This window comes from Protopterus annectens, chromosome 4.part0 (assembly GCF_019279795.1).
Source record: "Protopterus annectens isolate FY-2018-M chromosome 4.part0, PAN1.0, whole genome shotgun sequence".
Taxonomy (NCBI): Eukaryota; Metazoa; Chordata; order Ceratodontiformes; family Protopteridae; genus Protopterus; species Protopterus annectens.
The window spans coordinates 899129967-899142686 of record NC_056733.1 but is presented as its reverse complement, the minus strand read 5'-3'; the positions used below and the strand labels follow the sequence as shown (position 1 = coordinate 899142686).

The following is a 12720-nucleotide window of genomic DNA, read 5'->3' as shown; positions in this document are numbered from 1 at the left end:
TCAGAAATGTTTAATGCATTTGAGTGAATCAGGTAGTGTTACATCAGAAATGTTTAATGCATTTGAGTGAATCAGATAGTGTTACATCAGAAATGTTTAATGCATTTGAGTGAATCAGATAGTGTTACATCAGAAATGTTTAATGCATTTGAGTGAATCAGATAGTGTTACATCAGAAATGTTTAATGCATTTGAGTGAATCAGATAGTGTTACATCAGAAATGTTTAATGCATTTGAGTGAATCAGATAGTGTTACATCAGAAATGTTTAATGCATTTGAGTGAATCAGATAGTGTTACATCAGAAATGTTTAATGCATTTGAGTGAATCAGATAGTGTTACATCAGAAATGTTTAATGCATTTGAGTGAATCAGATAGTGTTACATCAGAAATGTTTAATGCATTTGAGTGAATCAGATAGTGTTACATCAGAAATGTTTAATGCATTTGAGTGAATCAGATAGTGTTACATCAGAAATGTTTAATGCATTTGAGTGAATCAGATAGTGTTACATCAGAAATGTTTAATGCATTTGAGTGAATCAGATAGTGTTACATCAGAAATGTTTAATGCATTTGAGTGAATCAGATAGTGTTACATCAGAAATGTTTAATGCATTTGAGTGAATCAGATAGTGTTACATCAGAAATGTTTAATGCATTTGAGTGAATCAGATAGTGTTACATCAGAAATGTTTAATGCATTTGAGTGAATCAGATAGTGTTACATCAGAAATGTTTAATGCATTTGAGTGAATCAGATGGTGTTACATCAGAAATGTTTAATGCATTTGAGTGAATCAGATGGTGTTACATCAGAAATGTTTAATACATTTGAGTGAATCAGATGGTGTTACATCAGAAATTTTTAATGCATTTGAGTGAATCAGATAGTGTTACCTCAGAAATGTTTAATGCATTTGAGTGAATCAGATAGTGTTACATCAGAAATGTTTAATGCATTTGAGTGAATCAGATAGTGTTACATCAGAAATGTTTAATGCATTTGAGTGAATCAGATAGTGTTACATCAGAAATGTTTAATGCATTTGAGTGAATCAGATAGTGTTACATCAGAAATGTTTAATGCATTTGAGTGAATCAGATAGTGTTACATCAGAAATGTTTAATGCATTTGAGTGAATCAGATAGTGTTACATCAGAAATGTTTAATGCATTTGAGTGAATCAGATAGTGTTACATCAGAAATGTTTAATGCATTTGAGTGAATCAGATAGTGTTACATCAGAAATGTTTAATGCATTTGAGTGAATCAGATAGTGTTACATCAGAAATGTTTAATGCATTTGAGTGAATCAGATAGTGTTACATCAGAAATGTTTAATGCATTTGAGTGAATCAGATAGTGTTACATCAGAAATGTTTAATGCATTTGAGTGAATCAGGTAGTGTTACATCAGAAATGTTTAATGCATTTGAGTGAATCAGGTAGTGTTACATCAGAAATGTTTAATGCATTTGAGTGAATCAGGTAGTGTTACATCAGAAATGTTTAATGCATTTGAGTGAATCAGGTAGTGTTACATCAGAAATGTTTAATGCATTTGAGTGAATCAGGTAGTGTTACATCAGAAATGTTTAATGCATTTGAGTGAATCAGGTAGTGTTACATCAGAAATGTTTAATGCATTTGAGTGAATCAGGTAGTGTTACATCAGAAATGTTTAATGCATTTGAGTGAATCAGGTAGTGTTACATCAGAAATGTTTAATGCATTTGAGTGAATCAGGTAGTGTTACATCAGAAATGTTTAATGCATTTGAGTGAATCAGATAGTGTTACATCAGAAATGTTTAATGCATTTGAGTGAATCAGATAGTGTTACATCAGAAATGTTTAATGCATTTGAGTGAATCAGATAGTGTTACATCAGAAATGTTTAATGCATTTGAGTGAATCAGGTAGTGTTACATCAGAAATGTTTAATGCATTTGAGTGAATCAGGTAGTGTTACATCAGAAATGTTTAATGCATTTGAGTGAATCAGGTAGTGTTACATCAGAAATGTTTAATGCATTTGAGTGAATCAGGTAGTGTTACATCAGAAATGTTTAATGCATTTGAGTGAATCAGGTAGTGTTACATCAGAAATGTTTAATGCATTTGAGTGAATCAGGTAGTGTTACATCAGAAATGTTTAATGCATTTGAGTGAATCAGGTAGTGTTACATCAGAAATGTTTAATGCATTTGAGTGAATCAGGTAGTGTTACATCAGAAATGTTTAATGCATTTGAGTGAATCAGGTAGTGTTACATCAGAAATGTTTAATGCATTTGAGTGAATCAGATAGTGTTACATCAGAAATGTTTAATGCATTTGAGTGAATCAGATAGTGTTACATCAGAAATGTTTAATGCATTTGAGTGAATCAGATAGTGTTACATCAGAAATGTTTAATGCATTTGAGTGAATCAGATAATGTTACATCAGAAATGTTGAATGCATTTGAGTGAATCAGATAGTGTTACATCAGAAATGTTTAATGCATTGGTCCTGCAGCCAGTGTTTACTTGTTTGTTAGAACTTCCATCAGTCCCTCTATGCTTTTTATTTTTTCGATGTTTTCTGAATGCCCTCTTGTGAGGCCTAAAGGGACCATGCTGTTATTACGTTTGGGTGTGGGATAATCCACAACTTTATTGTGATAAGCTATTTCAGCAACTTTATAGAAATATGAAAGTGCTAAGATGCAATGTTTGGCACCTCAATCTATTTAAAGCCTACTTGGCTAAAGGGGTAACCTTTATGTATATTTTTTACCGAAGATCCACAAAGACCTTTACAATCCTCCAGGTAGACCCATTGTGGCTGGCAATGGTTCTTTGACTGAACCACTGTCAGATTTCCTAACTCAATATCTTAAACCATTATTGAGATGGGTTAGATCTAGAATCCAATATACCACAGAATTCTTGGATATAATAAATGATATGCAAATTGAGGATCATTGGTTGTTATGTACATTAGATGTCTGTGCATTATATATGATTATACCGCACTGGGCTGGGCTCGATGCCTTTGAATACTGGCTGCAAAAATCAGATTTCTATAACCCTGGCTTCAATCCTTTCCTTATTTGTCTGATGGAACACGTTCTCACCAAGAATGTTTTCTTCTATGGCCATCAATGTTACCTTCAGGTACGAGGTACTGCAATGGGAGCATCCTTTGCCCCCATATATGCAGATCTGTACATGGCTTACATAGAGGAACAGATTATTTATGATGTTTCACATGACATCTACTTGGGGGAAATCAATATATGGCGCCAGGTATCTGGATCATTGCTGGATGGTGTGGAGGTCTGATGTTGAATACCTCATGGAATTTGTGGGGTATCTCAATGATAACAAATAGGGTTTACAATTTACAATTAATCATCATTCACATAGGATTATTTATTTGGACGTAGTTATATGCAGGAATGATGACAACACCCTACACACTGAGGTATTTTGTAAATACCCAGAATATGACACCTTACTCCATGCATCCAGCTTTCATCCAGGCCATATTACCAAAAATATTTCCAAGTCTCAATTTATTAGGATGAAACGTAGCTGTTCAGACGAAAACACTTTTGAATTTTTTTCGTAAAGATCTGGTTCATAGGTTTCAGGAAAGAGGCTACAGCATGGGCCAAAACAGCAAGTAATTATGCCACCAATTTGGATAGAGGGGATCTTCTTAAATACAAACACAAATCACAAAATAAAAACAACACTTTACGGTTCACTGCTACATATGGTAGGAACACTAGTAGGCTTACTGATGCCATCAGTAGACATTGGAATATACTTCTAGCAGACAATTTTCTGTCACAACACTTGGCTGATGCATGTCAGTTTTCATTTAGGAAAGGGAAGAACTTGGGATCTTACTTCAATCATTACAAGCATCCATCATCAATTTACACATCAACATATGATCCAGACTACCGTCTCTGGGGACAAGTTAGTGGATTGCATGCCATGTGGCCACTGCAGCCACTGTAAACGTGTTGAAGACCAAACAATTTCCCAGCAGCAACTGCAGTACAGTATTTGACATCAGGCTTTATGCAAATTGTTGCACAGACTGGATCATATACTTGGCCACCTGCAGCTGCCATGGATATTATACAGGACAGACATCCAGATCCCTCAGGCTATGCATTTCTGAACATCTGAGTGATATTAAATGCAAAAGAATAAGTAATGCCCTATATAAACACACTTTAAAACACACCACAGCAACATTTCATTTTTCTATTATTGATAGAATATCAGATAGTAGAATAAATAAAACTGGTTGGCACACCAAACTAAATGCCAAAGAGAAAAAGTGGATTGTAAAGTTAGGTGGATTGTTCCAGTCTGGCTTGAATGAATATTTATGAGCTCACCAATCAGAATTTTTGATCAATTTTTTGAACTTATACATAAGGAGTACAAGATGTCATGCAATTTTAACAACTGATGAAGGCTAGGTTAAGTCCTTAGCCGAAACCAGTCTGTTATTTCTTGTATTTCAATATATTCCACACACAGCTCATGGTTGCTGGCTCTTATTTTTGGTCTGTTCATGTTGTGTTGAGCCGTGCAATCACTTCCATGCAGGGGACCTTTTTCGTATGACTTCTAAGCTCATCAAGATGTGTGGAAGAAATATTTCTCACTTCCATGACTTCAAAATCAAGTTTCTCATTTTCATGTTGTTTACTGGTATTTCTGGGTGATCTGGATAATGTATCAGCAAGATAAAGAAGTTTGTCTTTTGTGTAGAGAAGACTGAAATTATATGTTTGTGATTTCAACATCATGCATTGTAATCTGGCAAGAGCTGTAGGCATAGGCTTTCTCAAAATAGTGACTAGAAGTTGATGATCATTTTCAATCTGAATAGCAGGCCAACCATAAATATAATCATAGAACTTCGAACATGTAAACACATTTGCCAAGAACTCTTTATCTGCGCATACTGCATTTCAGTTTGCACAAGAGTTCTGGACGCATAGGCTACTGGTCTACCCTCTTGAAAAATGACTGCACCAAGATCAAATTTCAAAGCATCACAGCAAAGAGTAACTGGTTTGTGAACATCATAGTATCTTAAAGTAGATGGACTGACAATTCTCTGTTTCAGGACATCATATACTCTTTGGTGGTGTTCTGACCAAGACCAGGATACATCTTTGCATGTCAGCTCTCTAAGCGGTGCTGAAAGTTGGCTGAAGTCTGGAATGAACTTGCCTAGGTAGTTAACCATGCCAAGAAAACATTGTAGGGCTTGAACTTTGTCTGGAGCTGTCATCTCAAGAATACCTGTTTGCTTGGAAGGATCCAGTTGTAAGCCTGAACTGGTAAACAAATGACCAACATAAGTAACTTCTCATAGCCTGAATTTGCATTTCTGAGGATTCAGTTAAAAATTCACTTCATGTGCTCTTTCTAGAACTTTCTAGAGGTTTCTGTCATGCTCAGCTTCACCATTACCTCCTACTAGAATATCATCTGCTATAATAACACATGGATAACCAGAAAACATTTGTTCCATGGCACACTGGAAGACTTCACTGGCAGAATTAATTCCAAATGGCATTCTCAAAAAAGTACCTGCCAAAAGGAGTACTGAAAGTGGTTATCAGTGAGGATTTTTGTAAAGCAAAATACATTTTTGCATCTAAGACAGAAAATACGGTAGCATTTGGCATAAAAGCAGTGACTTCTTCAACTACGCATTGGATGATGAGGTCTTTTTAGTGCTTTGTTTAAATCTCTTGGATTAGTACATATTCTGATATCATGTGAGCTTTTCTTATGAGCTACTAGGTTCATAGGTAGGTACTAGGCTATCTGCCCGAGGGCAATTATAAGCCTAGCCAGAGTGTGTCTGCTTTCACTGCCCCATTGATTAATTAACTGATCCTCTGTCAAGCAGAGTCAATGAAGTGATCCCAGGGGTGTATTTTCTGTTACCCATCCACTCGTCAAGGTTTCTCTTGAAGAGTGTTAGTGAGAGGCTCTGCCTGATGTAATTTGGAATTTGGTTCCAAAGCATGGGGAGTCTCTGTGACAGGAATCTATCCCTCCAGCATGTTCTATTTATTGTTGTGGCGAGGTTTAGCTCACAAGAGCTTGTGGCTCGCAGTGACTTAGATTTCTTTAGGTGGAGCATGTCCATCAATTCTTAGTTGGACATGGCTTTGTAAGTCAGGCAGAGATCACCTCTGAGTAAGCGATATGCCACTGAGTACAGCCAGAGTTTTTTCAGTCGGGCTGCATAGGACATATGTTTGAGATCAGTAATCCTCTTGGTGAGGTACATTTGTGGTCTTTCCAGCTGTTGGAAGTGAGGTACATCCCAAATGGGGCATTGTATTCTATGATGGGTCTAATGAGTGACGAATAGAGGAGCACTATAACCTCTTTATTTCTAGATGTGAACCCTTTAGTAATTAGATGGGTCACATAGAAGGATTTCCTAACTACTTTGGCAATATGATTGTCAAAGGAGAGATTACTATCTACCTGGGTCCCCAGATCTCGTATTACCTCTTCTGTATTAAGGGGGCTGCCACCTGTGTGGTAATTTGTGGGTGTTTTGTTTTTCCCAAATGGGATGACTATGCATCTTTTGGCATTTAGCTTGAGGCCATGACTTTGACAACAGGTTTCCGTCTCAGTAAGGCCCTTTTGGAGGATGTCCGTGTCAGCTGGAGAGTCAAGTTATGGCTCCCAGTTTGCAGTCATTGGAGAAATTGGCTAGCAATAGTCCTCCTGTGTTTGCCTGTACTTCTGAGAAGTATATGCCGAACAGTAGGGGTCCCAGGACCGAGAATTGCGGGACACCACTTGTAACTGGTTTAGAGTCGGACCTGGAGCCCGCTATTCTTACCATGTGAGTTCTATCTGTAAGCCAGTTGTCAACCCATCTTGTGACGTAGGGGTTTATGTTCAGGCTGGTGAGTTTTTCTGTAATACCCGAGTGGAGAATGGTGTCGAAAGCCTTGGTGAGGTCAAGGTAGGCTGTGTGAACCACCTTTCCCTCGTCGGTGGCCTTGGTGACTGTCTCGAAGAAGTTAACCAGGTTTAGTAGGCATGATCTGCCCTTAACAAAGCCGGACTGGGTTGGCTCAAGTGTTTGGAGGTTCCCAATGTCTTTGTTAATGAGTTCCATGATGATGCGCTCCATAGCCTTGCAGACCAGGCTAGTCAGGCTTATGGGGCGATAGTTACCAGGGTCATTTGTGGCCCCTCCTTTGTGTAGAGGAATAGCTGTTGCTGTGCACCATTCTGTGGAGAGGTTGAGGCTGAACAGCGTGTTTAGGTGGGGAGTTATTTTGTTCTGGAGTTCATGCAAGACCTAGCCTGGGGCACCATCTGGTCCCATTGACGCTGTGTTTTTGGCTTTTGAAAGGGAGTTTTCACCTGTGCTTCTGTGATTGTTGGGACACTACACTTTTCCAGTATTGTTGTGGGCCCTTTTGTAGGTGAGGGGGGGGTGAAGTTTGCACTGAACCTATCTGCCAGGATGTTGGCGATATCAGTAGGATTAGTATATTTTGTGCTATTTTGCACTAGTTCAGTGCATATCTGCGAGTTGCCACTTAGATTCTTAACATAGCTAAAGAAGGCTTTGTGGTTATCTTTTGAATCCTTGGCTATTTTTCTTTCGAAGTTAGCCTTGGGTGATTTCATGAGGGACCTCAGTTTCTTACTGATACTGATCAGGGATGCCTTTCCTTCTTGGGATTTGCTTTTTTTCTGAACTAGTTTCCTCCTTCCATTGTATAGCCTGTTTATTGCAGGGGTCCACCAAACTGGTTTCCTTCTCTTAGAGGAGTGAGTCTTGGTTTTGCTAGGGATGGCACGATCCATGCATCCTTGTAGGTGCTCATAGAGTGCATTTGTAAAGGTTTCTGCATCTTGGGCAGCGTTATCCTTTAGCGTGGGGGCAGTGAATCTTACCACCTCTGTCTTAAGTAAGGTGAAGTTTGCTTTAGAAAAGTTTTTTACTGTGGCTTCCTTAGTTGGAGGTGGTTGTGGGGTGTGGACATCCAGAGTGATTAGTTTATAGTCTGATCTAACCAGTGACAGGTTGACCTCCGGTGTGGAACACCTGTCGCCCATGTTGGTGATGACCAGGTCCAATATGTTTTCACCTCTGTTAGGAGAGTTTACCAGCTGATCCAGGGTGTTTGAGTTGATGAATTCCAGGAAGCACTGGGCCTGGGAATTTGTACTCGAATAGTTTTCCCAGTGAATGGTAGGGTAATTGAAATCGCCCAATATCAGGGTGTTTGGTAGGACCTTCATGTTTTCCACTGTTTCCAGAAAGGTGGAGTGGTGGTCCTGGGTCATGGAGGGTGATCTGTAGCAGGCCACAATTTGCATTGCAGATTTCCAGATGTTAGTTGCACATGGATGATCTCAGAGGTATCATGCTGCTCCACTAAGGTATCCTTGATGAATATGGATACACCCCCTCCTTTTGTGTTTCCGTCCGTGTTCTGTGGCCATAACGTGTGGAATGAGTTATAGCCTGGTAGTGCTGGGGTGCTGTCTGGAGCTTTGAACCAGGTTTCAGTTACTGCACAGATGTCAATGTTCTCCATACTGAGGAGTGCTTTGAGCGTGTGCATTTTGAGATTTAAACTCCTGGCATTGAGTAGCATAACTCTCAGTATTTTGTTAATTATGCTATTTACGAAGGTGGGTTTGACTTTTGAGCCTTGCCTAAAAAAGGCACTATGGGGGCAGCAAGAACCTTGGCCAGTATTCAAAAGCCTAGGGTTGACAAGTGCAAGCCGTCTCTTGCGAAGCAACGCAGCTTGTCGAGCATGTCGTCCCAGGCTGACAGACACTGGATCCCCTTTGAATGACACCAGAAGCTTAACCAATTGTTGAAATTGATCATTTTCTTATTTTTATTTATTTATTTATTTTACATTTGTTGCCTGGGCTAGTCTAACTGGATATATGTCCATTTTCAGTAGAGGCCCGAGGAGAAAATCTCCGAGACAAAAATTTTATACATACATAGAGTCCACAAAAACAGTGGTAAAACACAAACAATTTACATAAGTATAGCAACAGCTTAGCAAAAATTTTAAAAAATCAGTTATAGGTTACACATAGACGACAGATTGTTATATTACAGTTGTATTAAGAAATAAAATAATAAAAAAAAAAACATCTACTGTACATGAGTTTCCTCAGGACAGCAGGGCAGTCAATAAAGCAGTCAGACAAAAAACATTTTTTTTGATTCAAGGACAGTGTGGAGCACAGAGAAAATATCAGAAAAAAAGTTTTTAGTTTAAGAATATTTAGACAAATAGGAGAATTAGTATCAGTCAGGATTAGAGCAGGGGCAGAGCCATTGGTTTTTAATGAAGATTTTCAATTGTTTCTTGAAAAGGTTGGTAGAAGTCAGGGATGTTATTTCTCTTGGAAGTTTGTTCCAAATATTGCCCACTGCATTTGAGAACAGACAGTGACCGGATTTGTTGTTGGATTTTATGGTGGCTACTTGTAGCTTTTTTGCGGCTCTTAGGGTTAGTAATTTTTTATAGGAGTTAAAGAGGTTACAGAGTATGGGAGTATTTGTCGGATGATGTACGATCTTGTGGATAAAAGTTAGTTGCTGGAAAAGTATTTGGTTGTGAACTTCCAGCCATCCTAGACGTTTAAGATTATGGCAATGGTGGGTATGAAAGGGGGCACCAGTGGCAAATTTGGCTATGTTGTTGTAGGAGGTTGCTAGTTATTCAGGTTGCTTTTGGATAGGGTAGGCGTAGAGAAGGGTGGAAATGAGGTGGGTCTGAGCAATGGAAATCTTAGCTGAGGCTGTGAGAAAGGGCTTGATTCTGTAAAGGATTCAAAGTTTTCTATTAACTGATTTAATAGTTGCATTTATGTGTGTGTGTTAAAGTTGAGATTGTTGTCAATAGTTACACCCAGGAGTTTGGTGGTGGTGTCGGGAGCAATTTCTGTGCCATTATTAGATGTAACTATGAGATTTATAGGGGGGATGTCTGTGTAGGAGTAAAAAGTAATAATTTAGTTTTTTTTGGGTTAAGGAGGAGGCATCTTTGATGGAACCAGTTTTCTACTTGGGTAAAGACTGTTTGTGTATTGGATTGTAGTTCTGCGGCACATATCAGAGTTGAATCATCGGCATATTGTATGCATGTAGCTTAGGGAAGGGAAGTTTTCAGATCATTAATGAAAATAGTAAAAAGGAGTGGTCCAAGAACTGATCCTTGTGGAACTCCAAGGGTGACTGGAAGCTGAGAGGATAGTTTATTGTCCCACAGGACTGCTTGTTTTGTGTTTTCCAGATAGGATTGGAACCATTGTACTAATTTAGAATCAAGAGAAAGTGATTTAAATATCCCTGTCAATAGTTGGTGGTTAACCATATCAAAGGCCTTTGAGTGGTCTACGAAAAGGGCAGAAGATAGCTGGTTAGTATTGCTATTTTTATTAATGCAGTCTGTAAAGGATAGAAGAGCAGTTGTAGTACTATGGTAAGGTCTAAAACCATATTGGCAGTCCACTAGTAGGTCATTTTGGAGGAGATGATGCAGTAACTGACGGTGGATACATCTCTGCATTTTCTTTGTACTGCTGTATCATTCTTGGTGAGGGCAGGATGCTACTCACGGTCAGGGTCATACCAGCCTGGGCTACATGATCAGAGAGCTCTTCCATGTCTCTTTTTATGTAGTGCAGGGAGGTACGTCTCAGGTCATTCACACCAACATGAACAATGACAGTCATATTTGTACTTGTTCTGGAGTGACCTGAGTGCTTATGCTATGTGGCAGATTCTGCCTCCGACAGGCAGCTAACAGTTACCTTCTGCTTGTCCAGCCTAGTAAGTGGGGCATCAGTGTGCCTGACTATAGTGTCACCTATTACTAGTGTGTTAGGTATGTTATTTCACCTTAAGGGCTGTGATTGTGCGGCACACTGATTTTGTGTTTTATGTGTTGTCTGGTTTACTGCCATGGAAGATACCCATTCAGTAGGTTTATCAACTGGACAAATCACATCCTGCTGCACCATTTTATCTAGCTCCGTCTTGTGTCTATTCTGCATAGCTACTGGAACTTTTTGGGCTGGTCTGACAACTGGAGTGACCTGTGGGTCTAACTTCATGGAGTACACATCTGGGAGTTTGCCTAGTCTGCCTTTGAAAAGATCAGCATAGGTAGAGAAAATAGACAGGGCGAAATTAGAACCGTTTTCTTTCAAGCTTACATGGTGGACATCCTTATTAAATGAAAGTAGTTCTATTTTCAAACTTTCTCTGATGCCTAATAATGACTGTATATGCCTTTTGACTACGTAAAATTGCAAGTCATAGCTGTTTCCAGCAGAATAACAGGAAAGCACTACCGAACCTTCGGTTTGAATTTCTTCATTACCATAAGCAACAAGCTTTGCACACTTTGCCAAATCAAGCTTCTCACCAGCACATAGTCTAGCAAATGTTTCTGCTGATATAAATTTGCACTTTGAACCTGTGTCAACTTTGATCTCTATGAGAGACTCATTAGAACAATACAAAATTCGGCACTTACGTATTATCGCAACCACACACTGTTAGCATTCAAGGCATTCTCGGCAACATTCCATTTCCAGTTAAATAACATGTTGCCAAGAATGCTGTGAATGCTGACAGTACGTGGTTGTCATAATACGTTAGTACTTTTCACCCCCCACATCTTTCAGAAGTTTGCTCGCTGCATGTTTAGACAACACACAGAAAGAAAACGGCAAGTAAAATACTGCAAGTGGTTTTAATAAGCATACCCCTCCCACCTGTGTACAACAAAAAACACGTCAATCAAACAAGGAAAGCCCAATACACTGCAAACCTTTTCAGAATGGAATATCGGCTATAAAAAGAAGGGCACAACATAAAAAGAAAACGGCAAGTAGAAAACTGAAAGTGGTTTTAATAAGCATACCCCTTCCCGCCTGTGTACCGTAGAACGGTAGAAAACACGTCAATCAAACAAGAAAATCCCAATACACTGCAAACCTTTTCAGAATGGAATATCGTCTATAAAAAGAAGGGCGCAACATAAAAAGAAAATGGCAAGTAGAAAACTGCAAGTGGTTTTAATAAGCATACCCCCTCCCGCCTGTGTACCGTAGAAAACACGTCAATCAAACAAGGAAATCCCAATACACTGCAAACCTTTTCAAAATGGAATATCAGCTATAAAAAAGAAGGGCACAACAGTTTTAATTTATGTAAATATTTTTAATGAAATAGTTATATTAAGAACAGTATTTGAAAGTAATTCAGTATACTATCAAGTCCTAATTATTATTTGGATATTTTAATTTTTGAGGTGGAAATTTAACACCTATCACTGTAAGAATTGATTGAAAACAGTTGTCTTTCTGTGCTGTTTTTGCTTCACGCCAGATGAATTCAGGGAGGTAAGAATCCAGTCAGTGTAAATTGTACTGCCCTCTTCAATATTTTCTGTGATTTTAATCAGTAGAGTTGAAGCACTTCTATCAGGAACAGTGACTAGGGACGTTTCTTTAGTTTCGCGACATATTCCCCCAAAAATCTATTGTTGTGGTAAAACACGGCTAGCATTACTTTTTCTTTTGGTAAACAAACTTTCATCTACTTCTACAATGTGTCCAGGACCACCAATTTTCTTTTTAGACTCGCCCTCCATT

General features: G+C 38.7%; 1 protein-coding gene across 1 annotated transcript in view; it reads left to right on the top strand.

Moving 5' to 3' along the window:
- Positions 1–12415, top strand: part of LOC122800365 (radial spoke head 14 homolog) — a 355258-nt gene extending 342843 nt beyond the window's left edge. The window contains exon 6 of the mRNA XM_044069814.1: positions 12378–12415. Coding sequence (XP_043925749.1) covers positions 12378–12415 — 38 coding nt within the window. The remainder of the gene's footprint in view (positions 1–12377) is intronic.
- The last annotated feature ends 305 nt before the right edge of the window (positions 12416–12720 follow it).